At 39.9% G+C, this 21,572-nt stretch overlaps 1 protein-coding gene across 3 annotated transcripts in view; it reads right to left on the reverse strand.

Moving 5' to 3' along the window:
- abcc3 (ATP-binding cassette, sub-family C (CFTR/MRP), member 3) overlaps positions 1-21,572 on the reverse strand; it is a 65,551-nt gene that overhangs the window by 909 nt on the left and 43,070 nt on the right. Inside the window, exons 16-30 of one of the 3 annotated variants that reach the window (XM_028566962.1) lie at positions 21,421-21,547; positions 18,645-18,821; positions 18,336-18,503; positions 17,770-17,953; positions 17,557-17,665; positions 17,174-17,330; positions 16,181-16,388; positions 14,083-14,393; positions 7,645-7,844; positions 4,956-5,082; positions 4,077-4,178; positions 3,397-3,543; positions 3,122-3,280; positions 1,373-1,539; positions 1,074-1,268 (exon numbers count right to left, since the gene is read on the reverse strand). In XM_028566962.1, the coding sequence (XP_028422763.1) occupies positions 1,074-1,268; positions 1,373-1,539; positions 3,122-3,280; positions 3,397-3,543; positions 4,077-4,178; positions 4,956-5,082; positions 7,645-7,844; positions 14,083-14,393; positions 16,181-16,388; positions 17,174-17,330; positions 17,557-17,665; positions 17,770-17,953; positions 18,336-18,503; positions 18,645-18,821; positions 21,421-21,547 (2,538 nt within the window). Of the gene's footprint in view, positions 1-1,073; positions 1,269-1,372; positions 1,540-3,121; positions 3,281-3,396; positions 3,544-4,076; positions 4,179-4,955; positions 5,083-7,644; positions 7,845-12,038; positions 12,283-14,082; positions 14,394-16,180; positions 16,389-17,173; positions 17,331-17,556; positions 17,666-17,769; positions 17,954-18,335; positions 18,504-18,644; positions 18,822-21,420; positions 21,548-21,572 lie in introns of those variants that run through there. The other 2 variants (XM_028566964.1, XM_028566963.1) reach the window with 2 other exon arrangements.

The raw sequence follows: 21,572 nt of genomic DNA on the forward strand, positions 1-21,572 counted from the left end.
CTATAAAAAAAAGCTAAATGCATCTCATTAATATGTTGCATATTGTCAAATTCAATTTGCATTCAGTATTGCCAAAGCAGGCAGTTCAAGGTATAACAAACACAGAATAACAAGATGCTAAGTTGGGATGTCATGCGGTTGGCAGGTGGTTGTATGACACATGCATGTGACATGTTTCACATTCCTCCCAATGGTATCACACTATTTCACTCATCTACAGCTGGTGGTAACATGCCAAGAAACACAGTGTGTGCCAGCAAAGGTAGAAGGGCTGCAACTAACGATTCTTTTAACAACTCAAAGATATTCAGTTTACTGTCATAGAGGAGTGAAGAAACTAGAAAATATTCACATTTAAGAAGCTGCAATCCGAGAATCCTTTTTTTAATAAAAAAAAAAAGCTCTAACTGATTAATCAATTATCAAAATAGTTGGTGATTAATTTAATAGTTGAAAATAGTAAAAAATAAGACTACTTAGAAGTTACCATGAATGTAAACAATGCAGGTTTTAAGATATCTGCTTTGCAAATATTTTGTGAGGAAGGAAATGCACTTTGCATGTTTCTTAAAGCATACAACCAGAGTTTTGGTAAGAAACACTGAATGTCTAGCTATCTTTAATGTGACTATTATTTGCCACTGTTCATCACACCACCAACCGGCACCGTCAGACACCGCCTACCAAGAGTCTGGGTCTGCCGAGGTTTCTTCCTAAAGGGAGTTTTTCCTCGCCACTGTCGCAATAGCTACTGCTAATGCTTGCTCTTGAGGGAATTACTGTAATTGTTGGGGCTTTATAAATTATAGAGTGTGGTCTCTATCTGTAAAGTGTCTCGAGATAACTCTGTTATGATTAGATACTATAAATAAAATTGAATTGAATTGAATGTCCTCGATATCCCAGAATGCTTTTTGACAATCACTAAGAAGGTTTGAGACCTTATTCCATTCATTGTTCTGTGTACTTCTAGCTGACTGCTGTTGATGGAGAACTCTGTTTGAATAGTTTCCTTAACAATGTTAAACATTTTAAGGTGGAGAAAAAAAAAGAAATATTTATGCATGTTGAACCTTGTGTAATCCATGATTGTGTTGAGTCTGTGAGCGATGGTAAAGACGGTGCAGTCTTCAAACTGAGTCCGAATGGTGGACTGAATAAGATCATCTGTCTCAAGGTCGATAGCGGCTGTAGCTTCATCCAGGATGAGGATCCTTGTCTTTCTTAGGAGAGCTCGAGCCAAACACACCAGCTGCCTCTGGCCCACACTGTAGATACAACGGCACACAACACAACAACCTTCAGTTTGTCTACTAGCTACAACTATTTATTCAAATGCTGGTTTACTGCGTCTCCTTCCCTCTGAACCGACCTGAGGTTCTCTCCTCCCTCTGAGCACTCCAGCTCCAGTTTTGCTGGCTGGTTGCTGACAAACTTGTGGAGGTGAGAATGTTCCAGAGCTCTCCACACCTCCTCATCACTGTACTTCTCAAAGGGGTCCAGGTTCATTTTTAGTGTACCTGAGAACAGCACAGGCTCCTGTAGCAGAGAAAAGACTTTGTGGGCTTAGAAGATAGAAACAAACCCGATGAGAGAAATTCTGCTGGGTAGTAGGTTTGAGTCATGTGCAGACACACTTCACATTCAATCGGGAAATAGTTTAAAATGCTCATCTATCCAGAGCACAAGGTGAAGTCTTTGGCACAAGAAAGAAATATTGGTTTTGTCTAACCAACACCCAAAAATATTCAATTTACAATCATATACAATAGAACAAAATCTTTTTGAGAAGCTGGAATGAAATGTTTTTCTGCTGTTCATTTTCTGTTGATTAACTAATCCATTTTTAAAGGAATAGTTGAGACGATCAATATCATTCTCATATCTTTACATGAAATATGGAGCTAGAGCCAGCAGGCATAAAGACTGAAAACTGATAGCCTGGGTCAGTCTCAATTCGCTTCAGTCTCAGAGAAGTGGATAACAACCACTGCCTGCCTGAAACACAATTTCAGAAATGCTGTTGTTGAGAATTATATCATGGAAAGAACTGTGATAAAGATCAACAGAGTAGAGTAAAGTAAATCAGAGGCTCCAGGTTACACTTTATAATAACCATCACTAATAAATGGTCAATTTATGGCTGGACGACAGGAAAGAGAACCTGGACTCATTATTTCCCTGAGGGCTGCGGGCCCGCCAGCATAGTCCAAAGATCTGTGAGCGCTACAGGCGGCAGATTAATGAACCAGGAAGGCCTCAGTTTTGACTTTTTTTTCTGAGGGCCAGCCTGGTTTAAAAAAAGGAAGAAGCAAGTAGCTTCTTCTTCCTCCTGCCACGTGAAATTAAAAATAAGCCTAGCGCGCAGAGAAGCAGGGCACCTCATACTACACTAATTAAACTTCAGCTAATAGTTATTTTACTGTCAACACATATAAACTTATAATGAATATATGAATAATATGAATAATGTTTACTAAATATAAGTAATGCTATAACTGATCATATTTTGACAGTTTATTGTTGTACACATCATAACATTTGATATATTACTTTTAGTATTTGTTAATGATTACCAAACGATTTGTAAACCGTTAAAAAACATTATTTGGATGGCTATTATAATAACTTGTTAATGGTTAATAAATACTTTGTAAAGCATCTATAAACATTATTTAGATAGCTATTATCAGTGCACAAATAATCAATAAATCATCTCTTTTATAGATCACCAAAAAAGATTTATTGGGGCTAAATTAACGTTACTTGATGCTTTATAAACCACTTAATAATCTTTTACTAATTATTATAAGCATTAGTTGCAACTTTATAATAGTCATACAAAAGAATGTTTATAGATGGTTTACAGAACGATTACTAACCATTGACAAAGTATGTATATCTAAATGTATAAACTAATGATCTTATATTACACTAAACTGATGATAAAATCAAAAACATCAATTATAACATTGCTAATAATTAGTAGGCTTTATAAATGACCATTTCATTGTTTGTTAATAATAAAATAACTATTCATTTACCATTTATCAATGATGGTTATTATAAACTCACTCATCAGTGGTCTTGTAAGGAATGTGGATGTGAGTGTGTTGTGTACCTGTGGAATGATGGTGAGTTTGGACCTCAGGTCGTGCAGGCCTATTTCAGATATCTTCACCTTGTCGATGGTGATCTCTCCTGCTGCAGCTTCCAGCAATCGGAAGAGGCAAAGTGTCATGGAGGACTTGCCAGCCCCTGTACGGCCCACAATACCAATCTGTACACACACACACACACACACACACACACACACACACACACACACACCTGTGATAAGTGAACCTTACTGACCCATCATCATTACATATTGATGTCTCACCACAGCCTCCCCACCTTCTCTCCTCCTTTGACGCTCAGTGTGAGGTTCTTTAGGACGAGGTCCAGTCCCTCTCGGTACCGAACGCTGTAGTCGTGGAACTCCACGTTCCCCTCCATGGGCCACTCAGGTGGGGGCTTCTTGTCCTCCACCTCCCAGGGGGCCTGTGAACACAAACGCAGCAATTCTGAATAGGAAAACTTCCTGAATAACTCATCAGCCTGTTTGGCTTTTAGCAGAACTGATTTGTTTATCACTCGAAAAACTCAGAGTTGGGCTTGAGTGTGTGCAGAGTCACTCAGAGCTGCCAAACATTTATTTTACCTCTGAGACACACTGGATGCTCCAAACAAAAGCTTTCACTAACAGCTATACCAGCTATAGAATGGGGCACTTAATGTGATGGCTGCTGAAAAGGCACACTGTGTACAGTACAAATGCCCTGTCTGTCTTGCGTAACAGAGGGGCCCTTGTTGGCATAAGGTAATCTAACATCTCTGGTTCTAGTTATAGTTTATAGGTCCTGTGTTGTTCGAGAACATGACTTGGCAGCAGGACAGTTATTTTAGAATGTGGGTAAATACCTACTTTTTAACTGCAGTGCAAAGCCAACACTATTTTACTTTTGAAAGAATGCACAGACACGCACACGCGTACACACACACACACACACACACACACACACAGTCCCAGATACCTCTGTCTTGGTCTCAGCGTACTCCTTCACTCTCTCCACTGCTACTATGTTGCTCTCCAGATCTGAAGTCATTCGCACCATCCAATTCAGAGACATGGTCACCTACAAAAACAATACAGGCAGGTGTTATTTAAATGCCATATAATGTACTTCACCGATCCCTAGTACTGTAGGTACTTCTACTGTTGCCTGGGGGTACGTAGAAAGATTGTGGTAGCTCAACTAATTTGGAAAAATATAAATTACGATTCAATTAAAAATATATCCACATATGGAATCAGCTGTAACAATTGAGAGTGCATGGACATGTTGGAAAGCTAAGCAGAGAGGTCCAAACAGATAAGGCTGAAAGTTATGGTTAAATGGTTGAAATGGTTAGTTTAAAGCTTTATTTCGTAACTTTTTGAAATTACAGTAATGAACGTCAGTTTCTGGCATAGCAACATCTTTATATGGCATGGGGGTCACGGAAGGCTTGTATCATGTGGATGCGTCGACAGTTTTGTTTTAAGGTACCGGTAGATGTATGGCTAAAAGACTTCTTACTTGGTTGAACTGCAGAATTGGGTGGTAATTCGAGCGACCCCTTAAACATTTCCCATAGTAATTTGACCCATTGCTATTATAAAAATAGTGATTAGTGCAGCTTTAACGAAAAATAGGTTCGTTGAAATGTCGTCTACATATACAAATACATGGGTAATATTGAGTCAATGCTACCTATTTTGAAATACAGTATAAGTCATTACTGGTAACATATTGATTGACCTGACGTACCTACTGGTATCAACAAAACGGATTGCTGATTTACATAACTTGTTATGTAAACAGTTAAATGCTACAGATTGATCAAATTACAGCAGTTAGTTTGTAACATACCTGTAGAGCGTAGGACACTGACAGACCCACGAGGCCTGGGCTCAGAGTGTCCTTTCCAGTCACAGCAAACAAAGCAGCAAACAACACTATGCAGTTCCCAATGAACTCAATACGCACCCCGAGCCACCTGTATGACACAATGTAACGGCAGGGGTTCAGTTAAAAGTCCGACCTAATAGGAGAACAAGGAATTCAGCTTTTGCTATAAATATGTAAATGCAAAAACATATAAGGATAAATTAGCACTAAGTCCCATATTGTGTCAGGCATGTTGTACGTCTGATGGTGTTTTAATTGCTGATTAAAAACAATCTGTGGTGATAGTCACTGATACATTAAATAATGTTTATGTCATGATTGCGGTTTTGGTTGTAGTTTTTTCCTGCTTTATTGTGTTAAATGTTTCCCTGATTCCTGGTTTATGTCTCATCATGTGTTCTGTTAGCTGTGTTTTGCCAAAGCCGGTCTTCGGAAAGCCTTTCCACTCCCTATTTAGCCCCATTGTACTGAATTTGGTTGCAGTTCCACCAGAGTTCCACTGGGGGTGATCACAGGCGAGTGCAAACTGAATGGGACTCTATGGAGCTAGACGGCTAAATATGTCTCTTTCGCCTGATTGTCGTTGAGAAATCTCAGATTTGATTGTAGTTTTTACAAGTTCATGGATTATAGGTCGAAAGTTGAATGAACGAGTATTTAAGCCATTTTGATTTCTTACAGGTTGAGTCGTTGTTGCCCATAACATGCTAGCATTCACGCTTGATGGCATCCTAAGCGGAACCAGAATGTCAGAGTGAATATTTTGGCGTGGTCTTTAAAACATTAGCAAACCAAAACTCTTTCTAGCACGTGTATTGACAGGGAGAGCCTAACCTGTCAGCTGTGTTGTCGATGCCTCGAGAGAAAAAAGGAAGTGACTCAGAGCTTAACGTAAAGCAGTATCTCTGGCACACACGATGTGTAAGACGTCATTGACATTTTAAAAGGCTTTTTAGAACAAAAAAGCGACTTTAAAAAAATCTAACACCCAGCAGTGTGTATTTTTTTTGCCTCCCCTTTCGAAAGCAACATTCAAATTACTAGACAAAAAATGATATCCTGAGAAAAGTGGATTTTGAGGGGTATAGCTCCATAGAGTCCCATTCATTCAGCACTCGCCTGTGAGCACCCCCTATATGGATCAAGAGTGGAACTGCAACTGGTTCAGAAGCCGGAAGTAACGAGAGAGTGGAACTTCTTCCCTTATTAGAGTATATTATTGTATGGTATGTGAACACTGTAGCAAGTGAAATCCTATTTAGCTACTTAATGGAGTTTGCTTGATTACTTTTACTGCACTTGTTAGATAAGTAATCAGTGTTACAGTGTGCATCGTTGATGGCAAGCCTGCATAATGCTGCAATGCAAGAGTTGTTTGTTCAAGATCTACTTAGTATGTGGGCACTCCGTCCAGAGAAAGCTGGACTCGTCAATATTCAGATATATCCAATCAGTTGGTTGATAAACATGTTCAATCAAACAGCATCCGCTTAAAGAGTTTCTGGGTCCTTACGTTTTCACTGGCTGTCACATCAAAATGCCACATTTCAAATTAACACAAATTGGCAAATGCATTTAATCTGGACTTTATGTAAGCAGCAATATTACATGGCATGAGAACTGGACGTCCACATCCCTGTTTTCAAACTGTCACGTAACAATTTGACAGTTTTGTTGACAAATTCAAAGGGACTGCATTTTATTGAAGCAAAGTTTGGAAACAAAGGAACAAATCCCGCACTCTACTCTCGCTATAGCATCACCTTTTTTATTTACAAAAACTAACGTTTCAATTGCGGTCCCTCTGGACCTTCATCAAGAGAGGAGTACAGCAGATTGCAGGATTATTTCCTTTGTTTCCATGTTTCCAACGCACTTGCACAGAAGAATTTTTGGATGTGTGAGTTGTTTCTTTAAAAGATTGCAGCAAAGTTTTAAAATTCCAATGTTGCCAAAGCCACTTTATCTATTTAGCCTTTAACTTGCTTTTGTAGATGACATCAATGAAATACACATTTGGTCCTGAACCATCATGCAATAATTGCAATTGCTACAGGGTTGTGTCATACAGAGGGAAACAAGTCAATATTAGAATGCATTTTGAATATTTGGTAAAATAATAATAAAATAAAAGCTGTAATCTCAAAGATTTTAATGAACTGGGTATTGCAGTTTTTCTCCATTGAATACACGGAACTATGCACCCAATCCAGACCACGGAAATAGAATATGTATTCTATTTCTATGCTCCAGATTGCTAAAAAGCACAATTCCATTGTTTTCACTCAAATACAAATTCTAAACCAACCAGGATTGAAATTCTTTTATGGGGATGGTGCAATATATTTTGCGACCGGACAAGACGTCCTGCACGTAAAATCACAAATTGTCAGTTTTACACTTAGCTAGTGTCGGGTTTTCATTTTTTGTGCTAAGCTAACCCGCTGCACTGTAGCTCCGTATTATCCATACGGATAAACAATCTCCCCATTTAACTGCAACAGCAAGAAAATGAACAAGTGTATTTCCCGTCAAACAATTCCACCAACAGGCCTAATCCATCCCACCAGTGGCTGTGTACAGAAAGATAGAGGAGACAACAATACTGGAACATAACTGCTGTTCTGTGGGGCTGAATCAGGACACTTACCTGTTGGACACTATACCAGGGTAGTAACTCTTTTGGTTCTCATCCACTTTCATATCACTCATCAGAACAAAGGAAGAGTGTCTGCCATAGGCTCGGATTACACTACAGCCAGTGACGGTCTCAGAGAAATGGGAATATATGGGAGAGCGGCTGACTGATTCCAGACGCTTTAGCTGGCGAGACGTAGCAACGTAAAATCTCTACAGGGGTTGAGGGAGAGAGAAACAAACAACATTACAACCGAACAAGATGGCACAGATATTCAAAAACAATTATGATGCACACAGATGAGCCCACACGCATACACACTCGCACACATGCAGAGTAATAAAGAGAGCCTGTGTGAACAAAACACCTGCAGTGCTCATTTGATATTCCAATTTATACATTTGATAGGATGCCAGCTAATGTTACATAAGCTTCCCACGTGCAAATCAGTTATCCTGCATTCACTTTAGCAATAGGCTCGTTCGAGATGAACTGCGCCTCGCCTGTAAAGTGGTGACAAAAATCTTCTGTCAAGTCGGACATTTTCCAGCCGTTTCCAGCAGCCTTCAGGCTGAACAGGAAGTGACAGAAACACTGTGGTCCTATTCCAATTTAATGAAATGTTATGTCTGTGTATGTGTCTCCAGTTGTTTTGATTATGACAGAGTAGCTGTCAAAATGCTCTACATGCGATCTCTTGCTGATTTTAATTAACAACACACTGTGGATGATCTGTAATCTGAATGGATATGTCTCTCTGACTTCTTAATGTCACTATCAGCCACACAACATGTCGTTTGTACAGAATAAGCCTTTAAATCAGACACATTTAATTAAAAACCCTCCAATTCAAAATAAAAGAAAGTTTATATAAAACGTCATCATATTGAGTCAAGTCTGAACCAATCAGCTGTTAGATCAGCTGAGAGGCCGGCGTTACCCAGCATGCCCTGGGTCCGCCTGGGTCTTGCAGTCGGTGAAAAGCGAAAAGCAACTGCACTGCCTGCGTCTCAGAACTGCGGCCGCCTTGATCTCATGAGGTTATCGTTGCCCACGTGTGCATGACGTCAGAGCAAGTCGGGATCAAGTCAGACACAAATCTAACCGTCGTGCATTGGGCGGCGATTGCCGGTGATCGATTCTGCCCAGACCTGTCTCATCTCGAACGAGCCTGTTGTCTTACACTTTACACTGCATGTAAAAAGACCAATCACGTTACCAACATAGTCGGAGGAACAAGAAATCACTTGTTGCATATTAACTTTGTTTATTTTTGTACAGTAAATAAGATGTGTGCTAGGTTAAACTGCAGGTATTTTGTTATTTCACTCATTTTTAAATAATACATTAAGGGCCCTATTTTAACGATCTGAAACGCAAGTATCAAACGTGAAACGCAAGTAGCTTTGTGAGCGGATCTCGGACGCTGTTGCTATTATACCGGCGGGATAAAGGACTCTTGCGCCCAACGCAAATCTAAAATGGGTTGGTCTGAAGTAGCTAGGTGTGGTTTGAGCGTAACGTGCAATAAACCAATCAGAGCGTCATCTCACATTCCCTGTAAGAGCAGGCGCTTGTTCCATGGCGGATTGCTATTATAACGGCGGATTTGCCTGGCGCATGCCAGCGGGAGCTGTCCGAGATGCGGCAAAGTAATAATTGCCCGTCTTGGCCGGGTGGCGATGTTGCTGCGGCCTCTCGGGCGCATCTCCTCAAGTCTGGAGAGGATTGCTGCAGCCATGGAGCGTGCGCCTCCAAACGCACAACCTGCACCTGTTGTGCCCCTTCCTCCTCCCCCCACTCCATCTCCGTCCACCCTCTCCATCAGGAGCGCATGCCGGACCAGATTCCGCCGGAGTGTCCAATCCCACCGTAGTTCAACATCACGTCTCCTTAATTCCTCTAATATTTCCTCATTTATGTCATCAACACATCCATGATTCATGGAAATGTTGTGTAAAACACAACAAGCCACTTCTTGAGGACTGTACTGTAAAGTGTTCCTGACCTATCCAAACACCTGAAGCGCATTTTCAGTAATATTTTTCTTTGTAATTATGTATGGTTTGCAAAAATGGGAACTGCTGACTCCATGTAGACGAGAGAAGCAAAGTGTATGCGCGTTGTGCACACGCTACATTATGGCCAAGCATGCGCCCCTAAAATAGCATCTGAATAACGCGCCACTGACTTTAGACCAGGTTTTTCCTGGTCAGTGGCGGAATTGTTTTCTGAAACTGCAAAATAGCACCAGGGAACGTTTGCGCCTGAACACGCCTCCTCTTTTCGCTGAACCGCCCCCGGGAGCGCAAATACATTCCCTAACTTACCGGCGTGCGTCTGTGGAGGGAAAAGTCCGCTGTGCGTCGGGTGCAAAATAGGAATGATACATGTATCGGTGTACAAAGGCTTTTGCGCTGAGTACAAGATAGGGCCCTAAATGTCTAATAATTTTTCTTTTAAAGGATTAGTTTTGCTTATTATCTTTGTGGCATCACATTTACATAAGGAGTGGTTTGGCTTTCATTTGCAGAATTTCAACATGTGTCATTAAAACAGAAGCTAAGATTGTAGACAAATGATGCAGCAAAGACACAGGCCATGCAGGGTAGATGCCATGACAAAGCGCTAGGAATAATATAAGCTTGGGTTAGTAAAGCTGATTTTAGTCATGTGGGGGTCGAGTTAGTGTAAATGCACACAGACCCTAAACGCCCCATACCTTTCTGCCCTAAAATTGATTGGATGGTTGATGTGTGACTGATGATTTGAAATGTAACAGATTTATAAGTGTAAGTATGTTTAGGACATTCTTTAAAGGTAGATTGACTTTATCTTTTGTAACCTAGAAGTCTTCCTCATCCTTAAAGCTAAAACATAGACCTATGTGAGTTGGCACCTTTACATCGCACAGACTTATATGAAATGTGCTACTGGTTGAGTGACTGATGATTGTTTAGCTTAATGTCTGTAGGCTTATCCTAGCAAGTGGTGGGCCACAAGGATTTTTTGGGGAGTATTTAGGTCCCTCACAAGTTTATAAAAAGAACTCCACACCTCCAGTTTGTAATAAGGAATTTCTGATAAAAATGTTAAGTTTCAAGCCCAAACTGAGCTACAATTTGAAAATCCCTCTCCAGAATGCCACAGAAAACATTATACAACTGTTTTCACAGGCTGATTAGTACTCCTTTTGACAAGTAAACTGAACTTCATGTGAGTGCTCCTTTAACCAGATATAATAGCAGAAATATGCCAAACTGTGTCATCTTGATGTCAGGTTTAAGAGTGTGTTCACTAGATAGTGTATTATGAAATCTACAGTGGCCATAATACTATTAAAACATTTTTTGTGACCACCTCACACTCACAATCCCCTTAATCTCAATAAAATACAATATGAACACAAACATAAACCACAAGCCTATGTATCTTTAAGCTAGTGAAAATCAAATATTCTAATCATATTAATAATTCTAAATTATGCAAACCACCAGCACGTATTTTGCAAAAAGTAATGTTGGATTCTTTTCAATTTGCCTTATTGATTACAAAAAAATAAATAAAATACTGCGTTTAATGAAAACTACGAACACCACCATTAACTGCTGTTCCTCAGGTACCACAGTTCAACCGGCTCTGACACCACAGTCCCTGATCGACAGAGCTGCTCCTATGGCAGGAATAACCTCATCAAACCACAGTGGGAAACAGTTACTGTACTGTACCTATCTGGCAAGCCTGAGTGGCAAACACGGTCCTGATCTTTGAAGATCAGCAGGTATGGTGAGAAAAAGACTAGATAGACGACAAAACAAGCTCAACTAAATATATTTTAACCTACTGTAAGTAGCTTCTTTCAGGAAGTAGAACGTTGAGTAGCAAAATAACAGTTGAGCTTAGTTCTGAATAGACACTGTATGAATAAGATGAATCCAAACATACAGTATAACTAGTGAAATTATTTCTGCCTCCAGAGTTCCCTGCCTCTGTGAATAAATGTTATATGACTAGAATTTCACTTAGCCCAAAAATCTCAATCATAGTATGACTTGTTATTGGTGGAACCAACTGAACCAGGTGGTGCTGCTGACGAGAGCTTCAAGTCTTAGTCTATAGACTGGCCACTGAGCCATGAAGAGCCCAGCCAGCTATGACTACTGGACTAAACTAGAGACCAAACTACACTGCACCTACAGCACTAGAACAGCAGTGACTGCTTCAACCACATGCAACAGTCTACCAGCACACACACTCTCAGACATGCATGTTGTATTAATGAGTTAGCCGACGTGTCTCCTATTTACCTGAACCCACCAATAGAACACCATTAACGGGGCTATGACTATGAGGAACATTGGGGTGAGGACAGAGCATATGAGCAGCACATTCAGTGTGTACCAGAAAGTGCGCATCCATATGTCAATATTGTCTGGGATGTGGGAGTCTATAGCATCCACGTCTTTGCTGAAGCGGTTTAGTAACCGCCCAGTGGGGGTGCTCTCGAAGAAGGCCTGCGGAGCTCGCAGGACCCCCTCAAGCATGTTGCGGTGTGTGAGCTTGGCTGCCCGCAGCATACAGTAGGCCCGGCACAACACGCAGTTAACCAACAATAGCACACCTGCGAGAAGGGGGACAACACAACAACACCTGCGTTAAATGAATTAGGACCTGGACCTGGTCCAAGTCTGATGAAAATGTGTGCTCCAGACAAACAGAAAACACAAGATGCATCACTTGTTGTGAGCCAGCACAGGTCCCTAAAAGTAGAGGGGGGGCGTCAGTACAAATCAAGTGGTACAACACAACTTCGGTATCAGAAAATAAACTTCTACCACTATCACTGGTGACTTCTCCAGAAGTGTGAATTTGTCATCAACCTTCAGTGGGTGCCATACATTTGCACCTTGTGACCCTTTACATCGGTACACTGCTTTTAAAGTTGATGAGAGTAGTGTTGATTGGGAATGACTGATACAGGCTACTGCGTTACCTTCATATAATGTATTTGCCCTAATTAATTCTGTTCTAATACGGACTACAATAAATCAACTCAGGTTATCTGTCGATTCTAAGTACTAACTCAATACCAGTGCTCTTAAAATCTGTATACCTCACTGCATGAAACTTAATACAATCATTATTATGTAATGTAATTAGAGATGGCCCGATACCACTTTTTTGCTTCCCGATACCGATTACGATACCTGAACTTGCGTATCGGCCGATACCGAGTACCGATCCGATACCAGAGTGTCATATATTTCATTATGTTTTAACAGCTGTATACTACTATCCCTGTATGGATGTGATATGATTTCTATCTTTGTTGTCGGTCTGGCTCAGGTTAAACTCTTTGTGAAACATGAACAAACACAAACAATGAATGCCCCAGAACTTTCTTTTATTCTCCAGTTTGACAGTAAGTTATAACGGAAAAAGAACATAAATAAACTACTTTAATGTAGAATTTCTTTAGGGCTTTATTACGTGGTATCGGATCGGTGCATAACTCCAGTACTTCCCAATACCGATACCAGCGTTTTAGGCAGTATTGGAGCGGTATCGGTAACATCTCTAAAGGTAATGTGAGGCCAGGGATTGCCATGTCAGTAAAAACTGAGTTTACCTCTTGCCTTAACTGAATGAATGTAACTGCAGAAACAAGAATTTTATAATGGCATTGAAGAAATTGTATTTGATGTGGATTGGTCCCATCATCAAATATTCATAAATCATGATCATAAATATTAAAAATGATAAAAATGTGAGGAATTCTCAGAATGTTTTAACATTCACTGATCCTCTTACACGCACGCACACACACACACACACACACACACACACACACACACACACACACACACACACACACACACACACACACACACACACACACACACACACACACCCCTACACTACATCTAACCAGCCAACTACTCTTTTACTATACCACTTAAGAACTCAGTTCAGACCTGCTCCATTTTTCCATGACAGCAAAAGTCTCTAAAAACAAATCCAGACACACTGGCCTACAATAAAGACATTTAAGTTGATCCAGTTGTATTAACACTAATCCACCACTAGAGGGAGGTTTTAGATCACTAAAAGACTGGGTAATGTTACCTTTGGCTCCTATAATAAATAATAAATAATCTTAGATCAGGTTTTACATAAAGTCAACTTCAGTGTATTGTGTGCATATTTGGGGCAGGCTGCATTGCTCTACCTGACAGTGTGCATGTCTTTTTGAGTGTGTGAAAGGGTGTGGAAGCAGGCTCATCAGGGACAACATCACAGGCTTTGGAGAAACAAAAGCTAAAACTGGAAGGTTAATAAAGCTGCTGCTCCAACATGCATGCGGCATGCCATCCCAGGCAGAGGACATTTGCGAGGAAAAAAGGGAGAGAGAGGATTATCTGGCACATGAGCAACATTTTCCATGAGTACCTGTACAAAGACGTATATGAATGCCAGGGGTGCGATGACAACGGCAAAGATGGGTGTGCTGGCAACGATAACTATCATGGTGGAGAGAGAAACAAAGAAGGTGGCCAGGAACATGAGCACAGTGGCTGGAAGAGCCTCGTCTATAACGTAGATGTCCTTGGAGAAGCGGTTGATGATGCGTCCTATAGGCGTGGTATCAAAGAAAGACTGGGGCGTGTGAAATTTGTTAGTGAGCAAATCATAGTGCAGCTTCCTGGCTGCGCCGATGTTCCCCATGGCTAGTGTGAAGGAAGACATCATGACCAGGATACCTGGAATGGGGTTGAATCAGAGGAGTAGGAGTGGAGGAAAAAGATGTTGGAGAGGAAGGTTTTAATTGTGGAATGAGAAGGTAATGGAATTACTAGTAGACACAGTCAGTAAACCTTTATGCTACACAATCACAGTCATTTGAAGGTCCTCTTGCCCAAAGCATCTCTTCAGTGGGCTTATTGTAGAAAAACCTTTCAACTGGCTGCAAGGCATTTACATTTAGTTCATTTCAACTAAGTCTGGCATTTTGGCACAATGGAGTTAAACTGTTCAGGTTCAAAAATAATGTTAGCACCATGATGTGGCAGTACATACTGTAAAACATTGCAACTCTTTTCAAAAGTCAGTCAACAATAAATGCATTAACATGAATAGGTCTTGCCGTTAAAATGACCTAGTGCTTCATGCATTGCTTATTATGACACTCACTGGCAAATTCACCAAAGGATTGCGCGCCTTTTGCGACAAAAAAAATCTGTGTAATTCTCAAAGCACCCATGAAGGGTGAAATGCCCCCCTAAATGCGCTGCCAAGCAAATAGCATCTATGCGCTCATCTGCTATTTGCATTAGGGCTGAGCAATTTGGCTTATAAACGATATCTCAATATTTTCAGACCATGTCACGAGATATATCTATCTATCAAGTGTTTGATTTAACCCTGTGATACGTATGGTCATACCAGTTTAATCACTCTAGTTAACTAATCTGAACTTAGAGAGAACACAGCTTGTATATGACATTTTAGAGAGCTATTATTTTGAAACTCCACATCAGAATGTCCTGATATTGTCTAAATATAACTCTGAGGTGGACTGCTATCATTTTGAGGTGAAATTGGTCTTTGAAAACAGGAAGTTTTTCAATGACTCTCTGAGGTGGTGCATTTTTAAGTTAGTCTTTAGAAATGTACTTTAGTTTTAAATTATTCACACAATTGAAATTCAATTTTGTCTCTGAAACACAGTTTGATGCCGATATTTATTATTTTTAATTATTATTAGTTAAATTTATTATTTATGAATTTATTTATCATTGACTGCCTGAGCTGTTAGCAATTTTTGCTTTCAGCCATAATCGTTCTTGCTATGCCTGATGGTATGACGTAATTGCGTCATCAAGCCAGAATATTATCATTATCACCATATGATTTTTTAGCATATAAAAAATCAAACCACTTTACTGTGAATGATGTGATATGGCACTCCTTTAATTTGCACATATTTAAATGAGGTAATATGCATACATTTGGCGCAAAATTGGCCCCTTTCCTTGCTAATGAGCCTCATTGCTTAAATAGTCCAATTGACAAAGATCAGTGCTAATAGCCACATGCAATTAAAGTAAAATTATAAGCGTCTTTTGAGAGTCTGTGGTAAATGAAGCGCATTTATAAGGGATGTCAGAGGTTTCATTGAATGATATTTTTGTTTTATCCTCCACTTTAAATCATGCCATCTTTTACAGTCTGAAGGTGTGAGTTTAAAAACACCAACAGCACTGACAAACTAAAAATGTTCACTTCTTTCTCTCTGCCATTGTTTTGCCTTATGTGTTGTTGGCGCAAAAGGCAACAAGTATACTTTGCTACATAGATAACTGCAATAAAATGCAGAAAACTGGCAAAACTTTATGGGCCTGTTTGTGCTGTAATATCAATAGCGCAATACCTTCTATGAATCGGACCTCAAGATGGGGCAGATGATGGTTGCAAGTGATGCACAATTTATGGTGCTATCAGCGGCCGCAATCCATTCTTTGTGAATTTGCCTGTCTGTGTTTCTTACCTTGTGCAATGCCGAGTGCTGCGTACACCCCCACCCTCATATGAACATTCTCCTTAGTCATATTTGTTGAGGCGTCATTGGTCCACTGGCTGAGCCAGATGTTTGCTCCGATGGCCGCTGCGCTCTGGCAGCCATACAGGAAACAGATGAGCACTGACAGCAGAATTCCCACCGCCTTGGCGTACTCCAGGTACACCTTTGTTTTCACCTGTTAGGAGTTACAGGTGAAAACGTGTTATTATGTAAATAATTAAGATTAACTTTATTGTCAACATACAACAATATACAAATAAAATACAACAAACTATAATATGACCCTAACGGTGGTAATACACAACATGGTGTCACGCAATGCATATAGTTAAACATTTCTAAAAAAACATATATATATGTGCAGTGATAACAACTCTAAAAAAGATCAATAAATAAATCAGCTTCAACATCAAGCGCAACTATAACAGTGCAAATCTCCACCATCAGAATTATTAATATAGTGTAATATTGCAATGTTATTGAGATGGAGAGAATTTGAGAATATAATGAAAAGGAATTACAGATTTGGTACAGTCTATACTTTGTAAATGAGGTAATTTGGTGTAAAAAAATATATAATTTTGATTACATAAGACCCAGTATATCCCTTGTGATTATTATCAGAAACGGTGCACTCAGGAAAATGTGATTTGATTTGTCTGCAGCTGAAATGTTTACATGGGAAATATTATGTAAGTAAGTACTGGTAATATTTCTATAGGTGTAGGTTTTGTTTTATCTATCTTATTAGGTGCAATGCCTCCTGAAATAATTGATAAAAATATTAATATTTACTTAAAAAAGCGTATTCCTAAAGAGTCGCATTTCACGTTTCAGATTCCATCTGTTAAAATTAAACTTGCCCTAAAACATTAAAAACTAGCGGCCTCAGCAAAATGTCTATCTGTATATCTGAAAATAGAAATGGACAATTACACATTTTCATGAGAAAAGACTGACCCTGCCTGTTTCCATGGTCTCTGTCTGGATGAGTTTCTGCATATCCTGTGGTTTCTTCTTCTCTTGTTGATCGGAGTGTTTCCTCTGGCTGCAGCCGTGTCTCCTCACTGAGCGGCCTCTGAGGTTCTCCCCGTCTGCTGAAATGATGCTGATCTGCCTGTAAAGGAGGGAGAAAAGATAATATCCATGTATGGCACTTATTTGGAAGATGCCATATTTAAAAAATTCCATCAGAAGAGCATTTAAGAATATGTCTCCAGTATGTGTTGTATGACCAAATAATAATATCCAGTCAGTTGCAGTTTAGTGAAATGGCTCCCCGGTCTTATTTATGAGAAAAGAGCAGAATATATAAAAAGAATATCTAGAAATATTTCCTCTACCTTATGAAATCTCTCCTGGTTTCATTAATCACCGGCTCATTGTCCACCATGTCTGTGTGGTTGCTAAGGGCATCGTCAGGGAACAATTCCTCATCTTGGATTAACTCCTCTGTAAAAGCAATGTTAGCAGTATGTTGTTGTTTTTTTTAAGGAAGCTCAACCATAAAATATGAGATATCAGGTGAAATAAGAGTGAAGGAAGTCATGCTCTACCAGTGGCCTCTTCTTCCTCAACAATGTCCTCCAGGGCATAGTTCCTTAGAAACTCTGCGAAGGCTCCGTTCTGTTTGAGCAGCTCCTGGTAGGAGCCCATCTCTGACACCCTGCCCTCCACCATCACCATTATGTTATCCACCTGAGGCAGGAAGCTGATGCCATGTGTCACTAGAATACGTGTCTGGAGTCAAACAACAAAAGAAACCTTGTTATCTAAAACATTACAAACATAGGCACACCTTTTATTACAAGCACAACCTCAATGACATGATCAGGAATATAATGTGTGCAATAAACTGATAAAAGATACAATTTACTCTTTGGTAAAAAGATAAGATAAGATACAACTTCCTCTATTGAAATCCACAGACATGCTAGCAGTTCTGTGAGGCTGTACTTAAGCACAGTGGTGCTTTGAGCTGTGTCATATATTTACTAACCATACAGTATATTGTAGTTCATTTACCCCTGCAGTGTTGTGTAAAGGGGCTTTTTATATCACAAACTGATGTAAGTACATTTCTTAATAAAAAGATGAAAACCTGGATTTAGACTCTCCTCACCTTGCCCTTAAGCACCCCCTCTGGACCGATGAGGTTGTCAAAGATGTGTTTGGCTACGTGGGCGTCCACAGCTGACAGCGGATCGTCCAGGAGGTAGACATCGGTGTCGCTGTACAGAGCTCGGGCCAGACTCACCCTCTGTCTCTGCCCACCAGAGAGGTTGATGCCCTGCCCGATTAAGACACATCAGCAGAAACGCTTTAATCACCTCCCCTGTGTGACCAGGGGTGGGCTCTTCAAAAACAGAAACAAAAGTGTGTTACTTAGTAGGAGAACAGAAAATGAAAGTGTTTCTTTTTTTTTTTTTACCTTCTCGCCTATCTCAGTCATATCACCTCCAGGCAGCACTTCCAGGTCAGGAGTTAAGGCACAAGCTTCCAGAACGCACTGGTACTTCTGCTCATTGTAGGGTTTCCCAAACAGGATGTTGTCCCGCAGTGTGGCATTCTGTATCCAGGCCTGCTGGGGTACGTATGCCACTGATCCCTAGTAGAGGAGAGGAGAGGCCGACAAACTGGCAATAAGCAATCCTTAACATGCATTTTTTTCTGGGAGGCAGAAACCATCTCCACATTTAAGAGCAAGCTTAAAACTCTCCTCTTTGATAAAGTTAATAATTAGGGCTGGCCAAGGTTTGCCTTGGACCAGCTCTTAGTTATGCTGCTATAGTTTTAGACTATTCCTTTGATATATTGAGCTCCTCTCTCCTCTCTCTCTCCATCTGTGTGCCATTATTTCCCATTTATGCTTGCTACGCCCTACTACTATTACTTCTAGTCATAGTTCTATTATTTTTATTGTTACTATAATTGCCACTGTGCATCATACCAACTGCTATAATTATTATGAAATCATATTTCTGTATCTGTGTGTATGCTTCCCAACTGGCAGAGGCAGATGGCCACCCACCAAAAGCCTGGTTCTGTCTGAGGTTTCTGCCTGTTAAAAGGAAGTTTTTCCTTGCCACTGTTGCACTAAAGAGTGTGGTCTAGGCCTACTCTATGTGAAAAGTGTCCTGAGATAACTTCTGTTATGATTTGACACTATAAATGAAATTAAATTGATGTGAAACTCACTGCAAAAAAGCAAATTATTTCCTAAAATGAAATTCTACATGGTACTTTGTAACCATTTACATTTTTTTCAGGTTTGTGGGCAGATTATTGAACTACTGCTGCACTGTAGAAAAATGTGGTTTTGCCTTATTAAAATATTAAATCAGAAAGGAATAAAATTTGTCAAGCTACATCTTTTAAAGTGGCTATGATTTTCTCTCTCTAATAATTAATTAAATTAATTTGGTACCATGCTTTTTTACAATTTTGTAAGTGAGCAGCTTTTCATATAAGTGATTCTTTTAAGATTTTCGAAATGAACAGGATTAATATGTGTATCTGGGCGAACTTTTAATATAACCCTTATCAATTTACTGTATTTTGAGCCTATTGAAGTTTGCTTTCAAAGCGCTGTGATAATCAAGTATACCAGGAGATGGCAGCATAACCAAAATTAAATTTGGACTAGAACTCCAGCTAATGTGTAAAGAACAGGGGTCTCATTGATAAACGTGGCGTACGCACAAAACGGGGCTGAAAATGTGCGTACGCCACTTCCCACGCAAAGGTTGTGATTTATAAAAAACAAACTTGACGGGAGAATGTGCGGTCCTCCACGCAAACTCTGACCCATGCATACGCACATTTTGGAGACAAAATAGGAATTGGCGACGCAGATGGTGAGGTGGTGAACTGAAGTCAGACTGCAGAAAGTACAAGTGGGAATAACGATTAGGCTACTCTTAATATGTTTAAGTATTAATGCCTCACGCACATTTCTTCACACCATATCATGAAGATTGTACTGAGTGATAATTGAGTGATAATTGTTCCATAAACACCTTCATCTCAAATCTTAAATAGAAATGTATTCTTAATATTTAATCGGCGTTGTCTCACCGTCACATTGTCCTATACGGAGCGCAGGAGGAGGAGATGGCCCAACTGCATGGAATACAGGATATCATCAAATACCCTACCATTAGATAATGGCAGAACACAGTGTAAATAACTAAATATCTGTCTTTAAAACTGTGCTGAGCTGCCAGGGTCATTAACATACTGATCAACATTCACGAGGTGCTTTGCATTGACATTTATATTTATTGATATTTATGGTTAAAAATGGGCGTGTACAGGGCGGGATAAGAGGTTGATCCATGTACGCACACTTGTAGTCAATCTGTGACTTAAAAAGGGAACATTGCTTACAGGTGTGCGTACACACGGTTTTATAAATCTGACTTTTTTTCGGCGTACGCCAATTTGGGCTTTTGGGCGTACGTACACTTCGCACAGTTTTATAAATGAGACCCCTGGTCTGTCCAGAAAGGTGGCTTTTCTGGCTAGGAACCTTATTATTTGATATATCTCAAATGCAGCTCAGATAATTTACACTGTATTTAGCAGTTATATGGAACTCTCCAACTTTAACCATAACATCTGGTGACCTTGCTAATTTTATTTTAGAACCAAAAAGAATGGGTTTCCTTATGTGTAGGGGTAATCTTTTAGCTGACAGCCATGTATTTACATTTTGCAGATCCTTACTGAAGTTATTCTCAACCACTGTCTTATTTGTATGTGCTACCAATAAAACAGAACTTGTGCATACAGCTCTATATAAACAAAGTCCAACTGACTGATTGATTTCCATCTTTTTTCCCCATTTTTGTAAATGTATGCACACATGGTGCCAATGCATAACAGAGCTGGTACTCCCACATGACTAGCATGAATATAGTAAAAGTCAAGGAAATAGAAATGTGAGCAACACATCTTGTGTTGGTGTGTGAATGAACTAAGAGAAATACACTAAAATGCTCCTAAGAGCTGAGTTGAACTGCTGAGATGGGTTATTATTCTCTGTGGGTTCCTTACGACGAGCAAGTCATTTTACATTACATAACACTGATCCATTAGCTTCCTCAAAAATTGATTAGTGTAGCTAAGGAGGAAAAGAGAACATAGAAGATTAATTAACCTGTTACTTGCTTGTTTGTTATACAGAACATGAAATGAAGTCCTACCCGAATAGAAACCTCTCCCTCCTGTTTCTCCACTTCACCGAGCAGTGCAGAGAGTAGGGAGGACTTTCCACAGCCAACGTGGCCTACCACTGCCAGCAGGGAGCCATTAGGCACCATCATGTTAATGCTACAAACACAAAGTCACCAATTAC

This window comes from Perca flavescens, chromosome 21 (genome assembly GCF_004354835.1).
Source record: "Perca flavescens isolate YP-PL-M2 chromosome 21, PFLA_1.0, whole genome shotgun sequence".
NCBI classification, from domain to species: Eukaryota; Metazoa; Chordata; class Actinopteri; order Perciformes; family Percidae; genus Perca; species Perca flavescens.